This window comes from Cryptomeria japonica, chromosome 6 (assembly GCF_030272615.1).
Source record: "Cryptomeria japonica chromosome 6, Sugi_1.0, whole genome shotgun sequence".
NCBI classification, from domain to species: Eukaryota; Viridiplantae; Streptophyta; class Pinopsida; order Cupressales; family Cupressaceae; genus Cryptomeria; species Cryptomeria japonica.
In genome coordinates this window covers 137,037,340-137,059,182 of record NC_081410.1, presented here as the reverse complement: position 1 = coordinate 137,059,182, position 21,843 = coordinate 137,037,340, and the positions used below count along the sequence as shown (strand labels likewise).

Below are 21,843 nucleotides of genomic sequence, written 5' to 3'. Positions count from 1 at the left end.
AAAAACTCTTCATTTGCAAAGTAGGGAAGCATAATTTATTATTCGTTCTGGCAAATGTCTGTCTAGTGAAATATCCCAGGAACATCTTGAACAATTGCACATCACAGAAAGCACTTAAGTCTACCAGAATATCCATGGTTGAACTTAAGACCATTGAGCTTTCCTAATTATGCAAATTTGATATACAATAAACAAAAATAAAGGCAGGAAAGATCCACACGTTTCTTCAGTCACTAGATGCCCAATATACTAATTAGTTTTCAGCAAAGAAAGGATCACTGAATAAGCAGACAAGGAATGAGTCAAAACTACCTTGAAATCTTTTTGTAGTTTTTCCAGACTTGCTTGAATTCGAGGAGTTTTGCTTGCACCCATGAGCACAAACTATCATCAAAGAAAACTAGGAAAGAATCACTAAAATGAATTACCTTCAAGTCTAAAACAAAACTTGAGAAAGGTTTCCTCAAACAATAGTTAGAGAAGCAATATATCCAGGCACCTGAGCTCCATTTCTAAATGCAGATGTTAAAGCTGACTTTATAAATATTAAATCTGCATCTGAAATATCCAAGCAAACACATCCAACCTGTCAAAACACCAAGTATCACTAAAAGTTAGATTAATTGACTTGTTTAACAAAATAGGGATTACAAAAAAAAGGGAATTTTAATGAGGAAGCAATGAGAAAAATAATCAGAAGATCATTATTGTGTTTTTCAATAAAAATCCAGATTTCATGGTCAATATTGCTTATATAAGTAATTTTCATTTTAATCTTAATTGTGTTGATAATTATATAAGTAATCCTATGAAACTTTGCCTATAGTCAGTTCTTTTTTGTCATGTTGTCAATGCTAGCTGAGTTTTCTCCTTTGTCAAGTTGCAAAATGTCTTTGTCTCAGTCTAGTTGCAGACTGTTCAAGGTTATACCATACCAAAATGGAACAAAGAAACTCCCAACTACTGCAGAGTCAAATATAAAATATAGGTGAAGAAGTTCTTCAACTAATGATAGCTCCAGCATTGAAAAGGAAAGAAGGAATTTTCAAAGACTTGGAGAATGGTATCAGATTGGCATAGTGTCAAGAACTCCTCCAGCAATCCATTTGAAATGGTACATCAGCATAAGCAAATCAAGCCAAGGAAAACTCTGCTTCAAAGATGCCAGAAGCAGCCTGAAGCTTCACCAAGGATTGAAGGCCAAGCAAAATGTCAAGTGGCCAAGCAAAAGAGAAAATGTGCCAAAAGGCTGGCAATGTCATCCTAAAGGCACACCACAAGTAAAACATGAGCTCCGTCATACTTATTCTAGTGGTTGTGCCAACACAAAATGCCAATAAAGATGGCAAAGATAGTGCAAAAGTGCAGCAGGGAGCAAATTTGTCCCAATCAAGTGCTACTGGTGCAGTTTACTACTGGCAATGCATTCTAAAGTTCTAACAAGGGTGGTAATTGTCTCATGAAACTGTGACTAATATGATAAGTAAAAAGACTAAGTAAGAATCACACTTTCTAAGTAGCATTGCCAGTTCAAAGAGGTGACCAAAGTGGCAAACTCAATCTAAAATGGCAACAAAGGTGGTAGAGGTGTTGCAAAAGTGTGTCAAGGAGAAAATGCAATCAACTTAAGTGAATATCACATTTTTCGAGTGCTTGAGCCAATTAAAAGTGGTAATTAAAGTGGATAATATCAAGAGATGTTGTGCCAGTAAGATAAGTGAAAACAAATATGGTGTAACACTTTTCATGTGGCATTACCATTAGCAAAATGCAATTTAAATGGTAGTGTGGTTACAAAATTGTGCTTGGCAAGTATGAAGTGTTATAGTAGCATGGAAGGAGGAAAGTTGCACTTTACGTGTGGCAAAACAACTTCAAAATGGCAACTTAGCTAGCAATAACTTCAAAGCACTCAAGTTTCAAATCTAAAACATAAAAAAGACATAATTTCCACCTAGTAACACCATCCTAAAAGAACGTGCAAGGAAATAAGTCAAATAAGGATGGATTTAAACACCTATCTTTAAGTTTTGAAGTGAGAATCACCCAAAAGAATGATACCTTTATCCCAATCAGCCAGCTTTAAAGAGAAAACAATTTTGAAGTAGAGAAAAGCCTATTTTAGGCTATTGAAGTGTTTATTTGCCTCTTTTCAATGGATAAGCATTGAGTTGCTTTAAAGCTTAATGATATTATCATTGTTTTTGTTTAAATATTTCCTAGGAGAGTTTATAAATAAGTGCCTTGAGCACACAATTGGTAAGGAGAGTTGATCCCAGATATATGCACAGAAATTGTCATTGGAAGGTTGAAGTCAAGTTAAAAAGTTGACGTTAAGCTTATGCTACATAATTATTAATTAACCTATAACATCATTGCTGGATATTTGAAGGACTTTTAGAAACAGAATAAATTGACAATAATACTTAATAGTGGCAACTAAATTCAAGTGAAGTCAGTAAAAATATGTGTTAAGAGATGTATGATGTGTACTACAATTTTCATTTGCGCCATATTGAGTTTTCTTGATTTACTTAGGCTTTAGATGTGTGTTCAAATTTTCATGTTCATTCTGAGGTTTGCTCACTATAAAGTAATGTATCAACATTGAGTTACGATTGAGAAAATAATAAGCCAGTAGATAATGAGATGATCTATCACCAAAAGGAACCTGCATTTTGCATTCTATAGATGCACATAAATTCAAGATTCATTGATGGTATGTAATGTTCCAATTGTTGAAAGAATAGGTTGTCTAATCTCATAGATGTGTAGAAAATGACATAGTAAAGGAAACTGTGGACATGAAAGGCCTCAAAATTGCCAAGTCCCTTGGAATCAAATGTTGATTGTGGAGGTAGCTTCCCAAATCCAAATGGAGCTACAATATAAGAAGGATGCCCGGATTGTTAGTTGAATTTGATCCTTAATGAAGGGAGCTGACTAAAGACTTTGAAGAAATCCGGTGACTATGCTACCAAAAAGGAGGCAACAAGGCAGCAGAGTGCTTACTAAATTGGAACACAGTCCACTCCAAAGGATTGAAAATTGCATACTTTTAACTTTAGCATCATATTTATATGTTAGCCAATTTGACTCCATGTGTTCTTACCCTACTGTAATGTCCCTAACTCAGCAGTAATCAACTTAGTTGACCGTTAGCCTATTTCGGAGCTAGTCGAAAGCAGAAATTAGGGTTTCCTACCTCTGGGAGGATGTTTCAGCATTTTCGAAGGCTTGCATGTTGGAGTTTGTCAATTTGGATTTTGGATTCCTTTTGGGTTTTTAGAAAGCTACGCAATGAGGGTACATGCATAGCAAGCAATTGAGTTTGATTGACTTTCTATTTATAGTAAGTGGAGGCGGAGGTAGCTATGTTCTCTGGGTTTTTCTGGGTTTTCTGAGAGCTATGTGATGGTATAACATGCAAATCGATCTAAAGACCTTTTTTGGACTTACTATTTTTAGTAAGTTTGACAGTTGCTCAGAATGTGGTAAAAATCACTTTGAGAATACTTACTATTTTTAGCAGTATGCTATTTGTAGTAAGTACTATTTTAGCAGTGCTATTTTTGGCAAGGGTTCTACAACTCAGCTCAGTGGCTATTTCCGGCAATATTATTTTAGTTCAGATGACTATTTTTCTACAATGCAGTTTAGTCCCTTGGCCTCAACTCATTTTGGCAGTATTCAGTATTTGGAAGAGGAAGTATTTTTTAATACTTTATTTTTCTCCATGGCCTAGGCGAAATTTGCATATGACTTCAAGGGGTCGACATAGTGTTAATAATTAAATTATAACTCAAGGCAAAATGGGGCGATTTTCTAAGTATATTGCCTTAGTTATATTTTTATTTGGAAGTCATTGTTGGGCGCCCACTTTACACATTATTTTATGAGTCTTATATTTATCAAAAATGGTGATTAAGGGTGAATGTGAGTTGGGCGAACTAGTGCAAAGGAAATAAAATGAAATGCAATGCCTAATGAGGGTGAAATCGAATTTCTGTCAAACTCTTGCTTCGAGGAATGCATACCTCCTAGTGCCTTAAGTTTCATGCTTGAGAGATAGCACCTAACTGAGTTTGTGGCTGTTTCTCATCCAAAGGAGCAGATTGAGCTTATTGAAGATGAAGATTTTTGTGGTGTTCTGCTTTCAGAGTGTTGCAGTGTGTGCTTTTAGGCTACTGGTTTGGTGTGGTTGAAGCATGTTTACATTCGTAGCTCCTTGTGTGTGTGTCAGCTCATTCTGGATATTTGCTTGTTCAATTCCTTTGCCTTGGGCAATTCTTCTTGTAAATTTTCATTGATTATCTTGAAGTAATGGATTTTATATTGCAAGTCGAACTTTCTGCTGTGAACGCCCTATGCTGGGAGGTGTTTGGATTGCATGTTATGCGGATTATGAATTGTTAGTGCTATTTTCTCAGTCTTGCCTTAGTCGTTGAATGCCTTGGGTCCTTTTGGGTGTGTTTAGAGCAAAGAAACGGGACTCGCCCAGACTCGCCCAAACTTGGCGAGTCCGAGTACGAGTCAGGTCCGGCGAGTCCCAGGGACTCGAACTCGGACTCGTCCGAGTCTGGCAAGTAAAATCGCTAGACTCGCTGAGTTGGCGAGTTTGGCCCAAACTCGCCACACTCGGCGAGTCCCGAGCCCCAGACTCGGCCAGCGTCAAGCCAAAACAAAAACATAAAAAAAATTATTTTGCAATGTTTTTTTAAGTCCGTTTTTTTTTGTTAATTATCTTCTATCCCTAAAAGTGACTTTCATTTCATTCACTTGCAAAAAAAGGAGTAAAGTGAGTTGGGAAGAAAAACAAGGGTGCATAGAAGAAAAACCAGCAAGGAGGAAGCTCAAGTTTTCTTCAATTTGTCACATTGGAGCTGCATTGTGTTTCGATTTGGTGCATCAAGAGTTGGATAGGAAGACTTTGCAGCTCATTTCAAGCTTGTTGTAAAAGGTAAGATTGTTTTTTTGAAGATTAGTTTGTTTCTTGTATGCGAAAATTCCATTTTCTATTCATTTATTTTGAAAGTTTTACATTTTCTTTCAAAATCTTTTGTATGTTTGTATGTAGCATGTAGTATTTAGTTGTAGTGTTGTACTATGTAGGGTTTGTAAATTTCTTTTTTTTTAAAGTAGGGTTTGACAAACCCTACTTTAGTTTTTTTGAATGTATGTAATATGTATTAATTTTATTTTGTATTTGTAATGTTTTATTGCAGCAAACTTCACTTTATTATTTGCCTCAACTTCAAGTTTCACAAAACTATCCTAAAATGTCTACTTCAGCTTCTAGACCCCCCATTAGAAAGGACCCTGCTTGGAAATATCATGAGGATTTTCCAGGGCAAGGAAAGGGGCAAACAAAATGTATGTTTTGCAAAACAATATTCCATGGAGGTATATATAGGCTGAAATACCATATTGCTAGTGTGCGTGGACATGATGCCGAGCCATGCCTAAAAGCAGTCCCTGAGGCCGTACGTGAATGTTATGTAATGGTTGAGGAGATTGAAAGGAAAAAGAAACAAAAGGAGGATCGAGCGGCCATTGGGAGAGAGGCACAGTTAAGTTGTGTTGGAGGCCCTTCTTCCTTACCTCCATATCGTCCCACTCAGTTTGCTACTGCTGGTGCTTCCGTTTCTGCTTCTGCTTCTATAAGTGGCAGTGCCACTGCCACTTCTCATGCTCCTAGCACTAGTAGTTGTAGTGGGAGTGTTGCCATTGGATCTAGGATTCATAAATCTAGGTTGGATTCCTTCTTTGTGCCTCGCACTACTCCTAGGTCCCAACCGTCGCTTGAGGGCATGGGTTGGAACAAGGAGGTCCATGATGCTGCTAAAATGGCAATTGGCAGGTTTTGGAGCTACAGCTGTATTCCATTCTTTGTAGCCAGGTGAATGTTTTACTAACTTTTATGTGTGATAACTTTGATTGTTTTAATTTTTATACTTAACTTATCTCATTGATTTTCTTTGCGACATGTCTCCTTATTGGCAACAAATGGTTGATGCCATTACCATATGCGGGGCGAGGTTCAAAGCCCCTAGTGAGAGTGCTTTGAGGGGACCCATGTTGTCTCAAATGGTGGATGATGTGAAGAAGGATTTAGATGAACAACGCCAGATATGGAGCACTAAAGGTTGCACCATCATGACTGATGGTTGGATGGATAGGAGAAATAGAACTCTCCTTAATTTTCTTGTTTCTTCCGCAGGTGATTGATTAATTTTAGTTTCATATAGTCTTTAATTTTTTATTTTTTATCTAATGGTTTATTGAATGATCATTGACCTACCTTTATTTTTTTATTTCAAGGGGCACCGTTTTCATCAAGTCCATTGATGCCTCCACCCATTGCAAGAATGCCACCTACCTATGTGAGCAGATAGAGGAGGTGATTGAAGATGTGGGTGAGGAGAACGTGGTACAGGTGGTGACTGATAATGCAGCAAATTATGTTGCTGTGGGTAAACTTTTGATTACAAACTAATTTTGTTTGCAAATTAATTACTATCTTGTAGTTTGTACCTCCATTAATTACAATTTACAATGCAACAAATTATGTTGATGCAGGTAGACTATTGATGGAGAGGCACCCATCTATAGTTTAGAGTCCATGTGCTGCTCATTGCATTGACCTCATGTTGGAGGATATTGGGAAAATCCCATGGGTCAAGAGATGTGTAGAAAGGGAAAGAAATGTTTGCAAATTTGTATATAATCATTCATGGGTGTTGGCTCTTATGAGACAATACACAGAGTAGAAGGAGTTAGCTCGTCCAGGAATCACAAGATTTGCCACAAACTTCCTGACATTGCAATCCATGCTTAGGTCTAAGTCTGCCTTGAGACGTATGATTGTTGGTGAGAAGTGGTCTTCCTCATCCTATGCTACCACCCCTGCAGGGAAAGATATGGCAGACTGCATTTTTTATGAGCAAGGCTTTTGGGTCCCTTGTGATGAGATAGTGAAGGTAATTTTTTTATAAATTCTACAATTTAAATTTTCACTTCATGTTTTATAACTTACTATATGTATTCTCTTATTTGCTCATTTTTCTAAATTACACAATATTTTCAATTTTGCAGTTTGTTAAGCCCTTGGTGGTTTTGTTGCGAGTTGCGAATGGAGATAAGCCCGCAATGGGCTATATATATGAGGGCATGGATAGGGCGAAGGAGGCCATCAGATTTGTCTATGGAGGAGATGAGAGCAAGTATGGTCCCATTTGGGAGATCATCGATAGGAGATGGCATCATCAGCTTCATAGGCCCATCCATGCGGCAGCCTATTATCTGAATCCGGCATTCCGTTTTATCCCTTCTTTCAAGGCTGATGTGGATGTCCTTAATGGGCTATACGCAATCATGGAGAAGATGGGACCTGCTGGTACTTCTCAGATAGACCTTTTTCGAGAGCTACAGTTGTTCTCAGGTGCACAAGGGGAGACCTTCTCTCGTCCTGTCGCCAAAGACGGCAGGACAACTATGATGCCAGGTAAAAATAAATTGTAAGGCTTAATTTTAGTTTTATTCAATACTATATTGTAACTTGTTAAATGAGTTCATGAGTGAGACTGATTTTATTTATTTTACTCATTTCAAACTCAGATCATTGGTGAAGCTTTTTTGGCCCAGAGACACCAAATATTCAGAAGTTGGCCATACGCATCTTGAGCCAACCATGTAGCGCATCAGGTTGTGAGCGCAATTGGAGTATGTTTGAGCACATACACTCCAAGAGGCGCAATAGATTATCTGTGGAGAAGATGAATGATCTTGTCTTTGTTCACTACAACCTCTACCTGAGAATGAGAAAGAATGCATTAGCTAACATCTCTCCTATCATTCTAGATGAGGTTGATCTTGAAGCATAGTGGGCCAATGAGAATCAGACAGCTCCTGGGACTCCTACAGCTGTCTTTAGTGATGATGACATTGATTGGATCGACCAGGTAGATATAGAGGCTGAGGCTGTAGCCATGGCAGAGGAGGAGCAGAGAGCATGAGCAGAGATAGGAAATACTGAGACTCAAAGTGACACAGTTGTTCCTGATGTCGGTGAGCATGACACAGTTGTTCCTGATGTTGGTGAGCATGGCATGGTGTCACGGGGAGCGACTATGGCTGTTGAATCATCCAGGACCTACTTTAAAGGCCTTCGCAGGGGGCCAGGGCGAGAGGGTGCACGGCCCTATGAGCCATAGGCTTGTACACTTGTAGTTGTATTTAGTATTTACTATTTACCTTTGGTATTTGAATGAAACATTTGATGATGACATGGATTTTTTATTCCATGAGTTTTGTAATATTGTATACATTTGACAATATTTATATATCTATGTTTGTTATTTTCTTCAGCTACAATTTGCGTTTATGCTTATGTGATTGATGTATACTTGTGTATGTAATCAAATGAGCCGAGTTTGATGATGTTTTTATGTCTTTAAGGTGTATTCAATAAAGGGTGTCTGAAACAAGTTTTAAATCTTTAAAAATCTCTAAATTTCTTGAGTTTTTCACTTTCCCGAGTCTAGCCGAGTCTGATGCCGAGTCCCGAGTCCGAGTCCGAGTCAGCCTTGCTGAGTCCTAGTCCCGTTTCTTTGGTTTAGAGTTAGTTTGGGTGTGATTGGAGTGAGAAAGAAGTGTTTTGTGGGGGTTTTGCATTGCTGGTTTGCCTTTCCAGTCTGTTGATCATTTATATCAGATTTTGTTTTTCGAGATTGAAGTTGGTTTTTAGGTGTGTGAGTTCATTGGTGTGGTGAGAAGGGTCTTGATATTTAGTTGTAGCTGTTGGTTTGGTTATTAGCACTTGGATGTCCATTATTATTCATCTTGTAATGCTGGTTAGTAGTACTAACAGCAAGTTCTCTTGATTTCTCTTAGTCCCACTGCATAAGTGGAAGAGGTTGGCTTTGCCGCCTATCTTTGGACAATGATTTCTAGTAATTCTGAAAAATCCATATTGTGCATTGTAAAGCTGATTAGTAGGACTAACAGCTATCTATTTTGGATTGTTTCCCTTAGTCCCACTGCATAAGTGGAAGAGGCTGGCTTGCCGCCTTTCTTATTTATTGTAACACTATCCTCCCGTTGAATAAGCAGTTGAGTTGATTGTAATTTCATTTTCAGTCCTTCCACTAGATAAGTGGTCGAGTGATTGCTGATGATTTCAGTTTTTGTAATCTTCTAATTGGCTGGTTGCACCGCCATACTGTTGTATAAGTTTCTTTCACCCGTTGGATAAGCGGAAGGGGGTGGCCTGCCCTGCCACCCAATATTGAATTTGAATTATCATTTCCAACAATTTAACGAGCTAACGATCCCCTTAACACCGTATGCTCTCACCCTACCACATTGGGCTCTTAGTGATCATAAAGTAAAAGAGTTACTTTCAGCAGTGTATGATTTTCATCATCTAGCCCTAACAAGTGTTTGTGTTGATTGTAATTGTGAAAAAATCCAAAAAAAATAAGGGGTATATTTCACCTACTCAATCTATGTTTTTGACTGAAGGGCATAAATATCTAGTCATAAGATTTGTTTTAAGTCAAAAAACATAAAATCCTTTGCCTAGTGTTGAAAGACTGTCTTCGCCTTTTATCCTAGGCAAAACCAAAAACCATTATAAACATTGTAAATTGCAAGTACACATTGTCCAATTTTAGGTTAGTTTCTAATTTACAAGGAGCTCCATGCTCTAGTTTGAAGATCAGTTTTACTATACATCTATTTCGTTTTGTGTTGCATTGAAATTTGTGAACTAAAATGCTAACGATCTTCTCAATAACACATTCTTCAACAGCCCCAATTCAAAGACAGCAATAGATCAAGTGAGGTCATGGTTTGTCTTCAAAGACAGAAGCTGCATTATGGAAAACGCATTATGAAGTTGCTCTAGAGGCCATGATGCCATTAGCCTCAGAATAGGATCCGATTGCTCTACATAAAAGGGACCTTGCTTTGGCTGCTTCAAGATCAACTAGGGGACCCACAGGAGTGTAAATTTGCCCAGTTCATTTTGCTTTATATTTCAGCATTCAATGACAAGCTGTTGTACAGTAGCTTAAAACCTGATTTATACAGTTTATAGATTGGTCCTTTGAAAACTCTTGGACTCTGTTAGTTAGGGCTGTGTCCTGGTTGGTTCACCTAGGCAGGCATATCATTAATATTATTTGTATTGCATATTTGCACATAATATTTGGTCTCTTTAACTTCAATTATCTAAAACTCTAAACTTCTCATTAGCTCAAACCCTATCTCTCTACAGCTCACTTCAAAATAGAGCACATAAAAGAGATTTTGGAGAAAGAAAGAAAGCTAACAATAAAATATACAACTTGAATGGCAAAGAAATAAGGAGCTCCACAACTTACAATGGCAGTGACTGCTTGAGCTTCATATAAACCTACACATCGCCTTAATGCTGTTCTGCATTTACCTTTTCCACTTAAATCTTCAGCTGAGAACTTTGCAGGAAGATATTTGTCCATTGCAGGATTCCATATGGTATCATCTAAACCATATGGTACACTAATAATCTTATCTCTGCAACCAATATTAAAAAGAAGGATTCTCATAATAGTCTTCATTTTAATGATATCTGTTGTTCATTGTAAGATCAACAAAAGTATGACATGTGAAACAATAATATAAAATCTAGTACCATCGGCTCTCTTACTTGTGAATCATTAGTGTGGACTCCAGTCCATAACTACCCTTGTTCTCCATTATGCTGTTTGCAAACGGAGTAGATATCATCACTACTTTGTTGGAGTAGACAATTCCACCCTGCACACAGAGAAAAACATGCAAATTGCAAGTTTAAACCTTTAATGGAATTAGAGTTATGGAAAAACTCCACTTCTGTGTTACTTCAAATTAATAACTCAAGCCTCCTAACACCTCTGGATACAGAAACACATTCATCACTTCGTTTCCAGAACAATATCTCAAAGCAGATTTGCGAATAATTATCCAAATGAATCCAGGAAAATAAGACATTATATATCATAGGCATATGGCCAAGCAAACAGAATTCAGTTGGAAGAATATAAGTAAAAGATGCTGCTATCCTACCTTCCAATAAAACAGTGTTCCACGGCCGTTGGGGATGGGGAGACGGGGGGACGTGGGGATGGGCTTCGAGGACGGGGGGACAAAGGGAAAAAGTTTGGGGGACGGGTTTCGGGGATGGGGGGACTTGGGCCTGGGAGGGCGAAACACATTTCCGTGGAACACTGCAATAAAACTAAATTGGATGGATAATAGTTTTATGTATTTTCATCTCCGTTTTAATTAAGAGCAAAAGAAAAGGTTTTAAAAAATGATCAATTCGTTAGTCGAAACCTGCTGCAGCTGCACAGATAAGGATTAAATGGGAGCTTTAATTTTCGGACATTATCTATCATAACTTCAATAAAATATGGTAGTGGTGTTAAGAACAAATTAAGCTCACTTACTTTATCCACATATAATTCCAAACAAAAAAACTAGATAATTATAACTTTAACAAACTGACAATTCAATTTAATGAGCATGGTCGCTAACTATGATCGGCAAGCACAAAAGTCCATCATACAATATATGGATTCCACAATGGTTATTACCTATAATTCAGAAGATTTTAATTGTGTTTGGTATCACGTGCTGAGGATTCTCAATCTTTAAACCCTCCACCAACAACAACCAAAGACAAAAAGAAGTGTCCATTTATTCACTTTATTGAGACAACTCTACTCCATAGGAATAGGCAAGCATTTGGAACAAAGGTAACTAAGTTGTCTGAAAAAATTATCTGGCAAATGAAGAATGCAAATGTATATTAGATCTCACCCAAAGTAGATTAATGGGGTCAACATGGGGATCCAACTTGCCAATGTGGATGACTTAATACAAGGTTGACCTCAGCAAAGGAGTGATTTATAATTGAGCTAGGAAATTTGTCTCTGAAGCACAATTTTTTTTACATAACACAATAGGCATTTGCCTTGTTTCTTGATGCCATTCTTGCACAAGTGCTGACAATTGCAACAAGTAGGTTCAAACCAAAGTTTGAATATGATTCCTCTTGGCCATCTATTTTTAGATGGAAGTCACTTGGCATATAGATTTGACAGGTAAAGGTGAAGAAGCCAGAACAATCCAAAAGAGGAAAAATAGACAGATAAACTCCTCTTTTGAAGAGAACATTAGAGGACACAATAGCGATGAAGACGAAATTCCTTTTGTCACTCCACTTATAGAACTCCCTCTAGATATTGTACTAGACAATCTTTCGAAAACTGCATCAAACCCAATTGATACATGGCTCAACTTACTTGGAGCTCCCATTGAGGTCATGGAATTCCCACCTTGAGTCCTCCATAAGGGTAGGAGCAGCCAGAGGTTAATCTCCAGAGATCAAGAGAGACCTATAATAGCTAGAGGATATTTTACCACAATAAGAGACAAGTATTGCACTGTTGCTAGTTGTTGTTGTGTAGCTAGGTCAGATCCCTTCTAGGGCCAACCTTGTGCACAAAATGCCAAGTGGCCTGTCAGCCTTGGCATTTGGATATCTCAGTTATATGAGTCTAATTTGGGGCAGGCCCTATTTGGGCGAACCACTTGTATAACTTGTGATTAAGTTAAATGTAACTTGCAACTAAGGAAGACTCATATGTAACTTGTAATATATAGGTCTGACCCTATCCTTGGCACCAAAAGTATATGGCCGACTTGAGGTCTATTAGGAGGTATTGATTCATATATATGCAAGGTCATGATTGCATCATTAGATATGAATTCAATAACATGAAGGACATGTATTGTGCTCGGGGGTGACGATAAGAGCTTATCGTATATGGTTGGGAAGGCAACAGATCTGATGTTTGCCTGTGGTTAATGAGCACTACCATAAAATCACCATGGTATCAGAGCGGGTTCCTTCTATAGAGCCTAACCGCTTGAAGATAGATACTGTGCTTTTGAGGGAGTTCAATCAAAGTAATTTGCAGACTGAGAAATCTAAGTGCAGGCAAAAGTCGATTACCAAGCCTCTCAACTCAAACGTGAGCATCACATATGCTCTGCGGCAAGTAATGATCGTTGAGGTGCCGATGATCGCCATAGATTTGTCGTTAGTGCTCAATGACATATTTAGTCCGATGCCTTGGTGTTGAAAGTCGCCAACCTGGTATCGAAATGCCAACGGTAAGTGGAGTCGCTATGGACATCTTTGTCCGTTTTAAAATTCTATTTCTTCATTCGGGGAGGAGAACATGTTGTGGAGGATTCTCTCTAGCAATCGTAACATTTTACTAGCAAAAGAAAGTGACGGAGATCACTCTCTTGGCACTCGCGCTCGCAGCTAGAGACATTGACAAGGTGGCAGCAATCATTCTAAGGATTCAACGAAGCGACGCGAGTCAGTACGCGTGGTATCGACTACTCAGTGTAATGGAAGGTTGAGATCGAGCAGCATCATAGTGGTGAGTTTTGTGATGATCACATTAAGCCGTACACTAATGTGAAATATGCACATATGGGGACGAAAGCGAATGGAGGTACCTAACAATCAGGAATGGTGGAGAAGGCCTTCGTGCAATAACGCCTTGCAACAGCTCTCACATCATCCTAGAAGCTTCGATAGTCAAATGTAGCATTCGTTTCGCTGAAGCTTGCATAGGCATAATTGGATGGGGTTGCGAATCAGATGATATTGCAACTAAAGGTCCAGTTATTCGAGTTCTTACTTATGTCGCTCTTGAAGATCATCTGACGTTTGTCCTAGTATGGGCACTACAGCTTAGCATTCTGGCACACCCTGCTACAGGTGGATTTTTGTCGCATTTATGTGGTTGGTCCATCACTTTGTTATGGATGGTATTAAAGGCAACTCTTCAAATGATGCCTAAGCTATGCACAGGGCAAATATTGTGGACAAATGATGAGTGATGGCAAGGGCCAAAGGCCACGCAGCCATCAGATCATCACTAGGTGCTTCGGTGTGATCAATCCAAGTGAATGGAAATTCCATTGCTGAGCAAAATTATAAAAGATAAGTATTCTTTATGTTTGAATAATGTTCATGAATTTTTCATAAAGTCATGCTACATCATTGAATAGTGAATCATATATTGACATTTCCCTGGACTATCATTATCTCTCTCTAAAATGCTTCTACGACGAATCAGAGATTGCATTCAAGGAAGATTGCTTGCATTTCTTTGCAGAGGAAGAATCAGCATTCAGAGGGAGTCTGGCATATCATCAGAAGTAACCTTGGACAAGGAGGTAAGAAGATTGATTTCAGCTTCAGAGGAAGCATGACATTTCAGCTTCAAAGGGAGGTTGACATTTCAGCTTGAGAGAGAGCCTAACATTTCAGCTTCAGAGGGAGCTACATCGTCATGAAGATTTGGTTAAAGCATTTTTCTCCATGATGTAGAAATTTGAGGTGAAAGCCCTTGTTAATGAGTTCTTCTCTATGAGGGAGAAGTTCGAGGTGCAATACCTTGTTAATGAGTTCTTCTTTGTGAGGGAGAAGTTCAAGGTGCAATCCCTTGTTAATGCATTCTTCTCTGTGAGTAGGCATGGTGGTAACGCACCCTTCTCTAGGAGAAGATTGAGGTGAAAGCCCTCTTCCACCCTCTGCGAGTAGGCATGGTGAGCCCACCCTTTGCGAGTAGGTATGGTGGGTATCATGGAAGAAATTTCATGATGTGCTTGTTCACCCTCTGGGAGTAGCTATGGTGAACGTATTTTTCATGGGAGTAGCCATGGTGGTAGTCACTATGTGACTTGATTATTCAGAAGGAATCCTCCCTAGCTAAGAGGGAGTGTTGTTGTGTAGCTAGGTCGGATCCCTTCTAGGGCCGACCTAGTGCACAAAATGCCAACTGCCTTGTCGGCCTTGGCATTTCGATATCTCAGTTATATGAGTCTAATTTAGGGCAAGCCCTATTTGGGCGAACCACTTGTGTAACTTGTGATTAAGTTAAATGTAACTTGCAACTAAGGAAGACTCATATGTAACTTCTAATATATAGGTCTGACCCTATCCTTGGCACCAAAAGTATATGGTCGACTTGAGGTCTATTAGGAGGTATTGATTCATATATATGCAAGGTCATGATTGCATCATTAGATATGAATTCAATAACATGAAGGACATGTATTGTTCTCGGGGGTGACGATAAGAGCTTATCGTCTATGGTTGGGAAGGCAACATATATGATGTTTGCCTGTGGTTAATGAGCACTACCATAAAATCAACACTAGCAAGCAATCCCCCTAAATTGCCAGAAGATATGAATTCAAGGTCATGATTGCATCATTGGATATGAATTCAATAACATGAAGGACATGTATTGTTCTCGAGGGTGACGATAAGAGCTTATCTTCTATGGTTGTGTTGTGACCATTTCACACATCGCCCCATTAAAATGGGGACCCCCTCTTTTTGCTCGTTTTGCTCGCTTTTCGCTTTGTTTTTTTTAGGGTTTTGATAGTTTGTCAGTTGTCTGGATTAGGGTCAAGCCTTAGGGTTTTCGTTACTGTCTTTTCAGGCCAGAGTCCAATCAGTCTTGAGAGCTTTTTGAACTTCCTCTCGTAGGATGCAGTTTTGAATAAAGTGAATTCGCCAGAGGCTAAGTGAGTTGGTCTAGTTTCGATTGGAATTTTGAATGCAGAGTCTAAATTTGTCTAAGTGTTGATGATGAAATTGTGAATTTTGTCCAATTGAGTAATTTTGACCAAATTTTGAGTTTTTTTGATATTTGATCCTGGGCATTGGAAATGATTTGTTTTTGCCTTGTGAAGTGATTAAACTTGTGAAATCATGATATTTTGGCCTGTAGGAGCAAAATCGCTCCTGTCCCTCAGTGAAGGACCGGAGCTCGTTTTCAAAAATCTTACTGTCTCTGCAGGATCAAGATGATTTTTCGAGTGGAAGTGGTAAAGAAAGGCGTGATCTTTCCGTTGAATATAAATTGAAGAATTTCACGAACACGGAAATGCCCCAGGAGTCAAAATCGCTCCTGTCCCTCAGTGGAGGACCGGAGCTCAAAATCAAACATTGCCTTGTCCTTGCAGGATTTGAACAATTTGACGATCTGAAGAGGTCAAAGGAGATACATTTCATAAATTGAATATAATTTGGAAACACAAACATGAGGAAAAATGGACCAAAAATGCAAAATCGCTCCTGTCCCTCAGCCAGGGACCAGGGCGAAATTCAGTGTTAGCTCCCGTCCCTCTCCCAGGGACCAGAGCGAAATTCCTCATGAGGCATGTTTTGGGCAAAAGGCAAGCAAGTTTTAGGTTTGAGGCAAGCAAAGAAGGTGTAACGGATTCGTTGAAGACAAAATTGAAGATTGCAAGACACCAAATGAGACCTATATTGGCCTAGGCGCTCCTGTCCCTCAGTCAGGGACCAGAGCGATTTTTGCTTTAGATGAATTTCTTGCCAAGTTTGAATGATTTCCAAGCCAAAGATGAATGAAATGGGGCACAATAAAACCGTTGAAGATAGATTTTGAAGTTAACAAAGTGTGATGGAGCCTACAAGTCCAAATTCGCTCCTGTCCCTCAGCTAGGGACCAGGGCGAAATGATGATTATCTTGCCTTCCACTCAAGTTTAGACCATTCCAAGTCAGGATACATGGAGGCAAAGACATCTCGAGGTGTCTCGATGAAGAACAAAGTTACAAAGACCGCCAAGGATAAAGGATTTTCACTATATGCTCAAGTTCGCTCCTGTCCCTCAGTCAGGGACCAGAGCGAAAGTGTTCAAATAAGGCCAAATTTGGGTTGCTATTCACATTTTGAATATTCGAAGGGGAGTGAGGAACATCGTTTTGCACTTCGAAGATAATTACAAGTTAATATGATAAAGATTTTGCACTAAATGCCTTAGTTCGCTCCTGTCTCTCAGGCAGGGACCAGAGCGAAATCTTCATGAGGGCCTAAATTTTGAAGGTTTATCAAGTATCAAGTGTCCAAGGGGATCAAAGGGACCTCATTCTACATTATGAAAGTAATTCCAAGTTGATGGAAGCGAGGATGAGCCCAAAACATTGAAGATCGCTCCTGTCCCTCAGTCAGGGACCAGGGCGATATTTACCATATCACTCAAATCCTTCAAAATTCATGCCAAGACAAGGTTTTGCGAGGTTGCACAGGGTCTAAGGTATCTTAAGAAGATGATATGCAAAGAAATCTAACGTCAAAAGGTGATCAATCGAGCTAAGGAGACAACATCGCTCCTGTCCCTCAGTCAGGGACCAGGGCGATTTTCATTAAAAGAACTCATTATCCTTCAAGATCACGTCAAAGCAAAAGTACACAAGATCAAAGATATCATTTCGAAGGCGATGAACGAGAAATTGATGTTAAAAACGAAGAATTTTGGCTAAGAGCATAGGGATCGCTCCTGTCCCTCACCAAGGGACCAGGGCGATATCACCTCAGGAAGCATTCATTTACAAAGTCAAGTCACTCAAGTTCGAAATCCCTTGCAAATACGCCAGTTTCAACGTGGAGATGGAGGTTTTAACGTAAAAGGCACAAGAATCAAGGTCAAAATGGTAATTCGCTCCTGTCCCTCAGTCAGGGACCAGGGCGATAATGGTTTGTGTCCTTACCTTTTCCAATTTAGCGCTAACAAACATTTTTTGAATTTATTTTAAATGCTAAAAATCGATAAGTTTGAAAATTCAATTAAATAGCATTTAAAATTGTGCTAAAACATTAATTAATTAATTTTTGCCTTTTAAAAATCGAGTTTATTAATTAAAAAACGATGGCAATTAATTAATTTATTATTATTTTTAATAAAAATGGAGCGCTTGGGTTTATTTTATAAAGGTCGGCCTTTTTAATTTATTTAAAATTTGTTTGAAATCACCAAGTCGGCCTAGAGGTAAATGAGAGGTGAGCGCTTATAATGGGAGGGTGAAAATTTTCATTTTCACATTATCATTTTATCATCTCTCACATGCGATTTGGAGAAGGCAAAAGGTGTGCGAATTTCTATCCAAAGGAAGTGCGAATTTAGTAAAGGAAGTAGTTCGAAGCATCATTGAAAGGACGTGCGAACCTTAGCTTCAAATTGAGCGAACTTGCCATAGACATTGAAGATCACATCAAAGATCCCAAGGGTGGCTAATTGATAAAGAGGACGTTCATTATCCTTCAAGATCACGTCGAAGCCATCTAATGTTAATTTTGCCTAGGCAAATTCCTTGTTTTGCATTTTAGAGTTAGCTCTCAAGTGAGGTATGGCGAAGATCCCTTGTTTTAATTTTGAATTTATTTTTTTTGATCGTCATAGCTTCAAATTTTGAATTTTGAAATTTTGAATTCCAGTAGCTCAATCGTTTTTTTAGGAAATGATAACTCAAGGACTTATCATGAAGTTTCCTAAAGTTAATCTAATCTATGTTATGCATTGCAAAATCTAGTTCTTATTATGAAATGTTGTGTAGGTATGGCGACCCCGAAGACGGGAGCATCCACCAGCCGTCCAGCTCTCATGAAGGAGCATCAAAAGACCGAAGAAGTGGAGACCAAGATTGTGTCGAAATGGAGAAACATTGGAGATACCAACTTGGGCAACTTCAGCACGAAGAAGTTTCGAGAGGTCCCTTACATTGGCAAGCCATCACCTGTCGCCCGGAGAATAATCGAGAGTGGCATCATTAAGGCGGCCGGCTTCCCTCCAGCAGTTCAAAGCCATGAGTTGATGATCGAGTGTGCTCATCATTATGATCCTCAGTCCAGAACGATCGTGTCCAATGAAGGAAACACTTTGGTGTATCTTTCAGAGGAAGCTATAAGTGAAGCTTTCCATCTTCCAGAGCACAGAGACATGATATACAAGAGCATAGAAGGAGCCAGGTCAATGCACGAAGATGATCCAGATGCTTGTCTAAGCATAATCAACAAGAACTGGTTACTCAAGAGTCGTCCTCGCCTGAGCAAGATCCCGAACACACCGCATAGGATTGATTTCCAGGAGGAGTACAAAGATTTGATCACAATGCTCAACCGAGTCACAGGAGCCCCTCACGCCTTCTACTTTGAGAAGTGGATGTTCTACTTCATCCAGGTGATTGTTCAAGGAAAAGGAACAATTCATTGGGCTAGGATGATTAGCCATTGCTTGGACGTACAGTTGAGGAGACTCAAGGCTACCAAGTCCTTCCACATGAGTTCATACGTCATATATGCCTTGATCAGGAGCTTTGAGTACGCGGGACTACCTCACAGAGGAGTGATTGGAAGAGGACCCGGCGAGGTCAGAGTTTGTGATTCCTATGTCCACTTGCATCATCCGCCAGGAAGCAACTACAAGCTAGTTAATGATACCTTCACGATGAACATCACAAGGACGTTGCAAGGTGGGATTCACAACAGATTATCTCAGGATGCACAGGAACTAGTGAAGAGGTACGGTGCTTGGTTTATCCAATTTCCGAAGTTCACTTATATTAGAGTACATGGATGTCCTTCACCTCCATACATGTTGCCGAGATATCCGACAAACAGAATTGTGTTACTTGAAGTAACAAGATAGTTGGCAGCATATGCGAAGGCATTCAGACATAGGCATGGGAATGGAGTTCCGGTACCTATCATTTTGGGCAATTCAGTTGAGGTATGTACTAATTCTTTAGCCATGGATGACGCAGAGAAGGAGTTAGCTTTGTATTCTTTTTCATCCTTTGCTTTGAGAGAAAGCTTTGATCCACATGGATACATAGAGGAGACAGTCGGTAGGAAGTTTAAGCATGAGTACCAAATAGAAGATTTTATGATGAATCTCTTAGATGATCTTGAAGTGAAAAGAAAGATGCATTCTAGATTGCCTTTGGATTTCATCAGGAAATGCAGGATTTACAGGGTGGCCGACCAAGCACAGGACAGTGGCAGACATATCCAATCATCCTATGATCGAGAAAGCAAATCAATAAGGTTAGATTGGAATGAGCCCGAGGTCGTGGATTTAGATGCTTTGATGGCTCCAGTCTTGTCTTGTACTCGCAGATGGGTTGACGTACAGCATCAGAAGTTGAGAGAGCAAGGCATAGCTATGACTTTCACTTTGGAAGAGAAACCAGCCGAAGGTGGAGCTAGTGTAAGCGAAGGCAATCCTAATCCTAGAAATACAAGTGAAGGCGACCTTCGATGTGCAAGTGAAGGCAATCTCCATCCAAGAGGTTCGAAGAGGAAAGAAAGGCCTGAAAAGAGAGAATCTTCCAAGAAGAAGCAAGGGGCCAATCGAGATCATTCATCCGGCACATCTTCTAGACCAGAGAAGAGGACACTTCAAGTGGAAGAATCTATGGAGTCGATGGTACAGAATGATAGGCAGGAAGACGGACAAGCACCGCAAGGGTCACCAGATGGATCTCTCCAAGATTATGACCTACATGAAGATAGAGAAGATAACGAGATAACATCTCCTCCCAGAGAAGAAGAAGTATTGCATAAGGAGATTCAGGTCAAAGAGACAAGATCAGCCATCCCAGATTGGTTGAAGGAAAGGTTAACTAAGGTGATCGTGATTGAGGACGAGGACAATGTAATTGATTTAGAGAGCCTTGTTGGACGTTCTCAGGAAGTAACAGAGAAGAGGAAAGCTACCAAGATGTCCAAGATGATTAGAGATGAGACTGGATCCAGAAAACTACAGATAGCTACACCAGTAGTGGACAAATATGAAAGGGAGATCCTGGCAGAGGAATATGATATAGAAACATTTGAGCTAGGTCCATCCACAGCCGAGCAGACACTAGATGATGCCACCGATTCATTTGAGGCATTGAAAGACAAGCTTAGGGAAGAAATGGAGAAGAATAGAAAGAGTGAGAGAGAGGTCGGTGCATGGAGGACATATTTCAGTCATCTCAATGAACCTTTGGGACGTCAGGATCCAGCAAGATCACCAGTGCAGGCACTTCCCCTTCAATCAATTAATGAGGCAGAGAGGTTCAGGAGTATGGTCCAGCGTATGAGTACTTGGATGGACAAATCTCATACAGTTGCCGTAGAATTTGTAGCAAGGATGATGAAGACTATTCATAGGGCTATCTAGGTTCTTGAGATAATCCACAACTTGATGATAACAGTAGCCGCTTTTGCTCATACTAGAGATGTTATCATTCCTGTATTGAAAGTAATTAGACAAACATCGAGGAAGGTCTTAGCACAGGAAAAGATCATGGATGGAGGACCTCACAGTTTGCTTCAGTGGTCAACCTTACTCCAGATGAAGAGTGTTCTCTTTGAGGACATTAGTACTAGATGTAGCCATGTTGAGGAGGTGATCAATCCGATCCAGGACAGAGTATTTGAGGTACTTCGTACCATTCTTGGCAGGAGGATCGAGGTCGAGACAGATGTGGATTTGCAAGAATTGGAGGATAGAATCAAGATCATCTTTTGCAAGGACGCTAATATCACAGACGAGCAACATGACCAGATGTTTGCTACCATGCTCCTGATTGAAAGGACTAAGGAACTTGAGTTTACATGGGACGCTGCTCTTCTAGATGCATTTGATCAGGTCATCCATTTGGAAGAAAGAATGAAGAATCTTCCCGAGATTCCAATTGCTGAGATCGAAGAAATCGTGTCAAGATTCATTGCATATGCTAAAAAAGAACATTGGAAAGGGAATAAGATTCTAGATGAAAGGTTGTTATAGATGACATGGCATCTTAATTGTCATTGGTCTATGTCTCCTAGGTTTTTGTGCCAAATTTAATATTTGGCTATGCATTTAATATTGTTCAGTAAAAAGGAGGCCATTTGTAACAAACCCTAATTAGGGTTTAGGTGTCATG

At 39.5% G+C, this 21,843-nt stretch overlaps 1 protein-coding gene across 2 annotated transcripts in view; it reads right to left on the bottom strand.

The window, feature by feature from the left end:
• Positions 1-21,843, bottom strand: part of LOC131040517 (probable starch synthase 4, chloroplastic/amyloplastic) — a 224,678-nt gene that overhangs the window by 32,164 nt on the left and 170,671 nt on the right. For both annotated transcript variants that reach the window (XM_057973461.2, XM_057973462.2), the window contains exons 13-16: positions 10,691-10,800; positions 10,386-10,557; positions 500-586; positions 313-384 (exon numbers count right to left, since the gene is read on the bottom strand). In XM_057973461.2, coding sequence (XP_057829444.1) covers positions 313-384; positions 500-586; positions 10,386-10,557; positions 10,691-10,800 — 441 coding nt within the window. The remainder of the gene's footprint in view (positions 1-312; positions 385-499; positions 587-10,385; positions 10,558-10,690; positions 10,801-21,843) is intronic.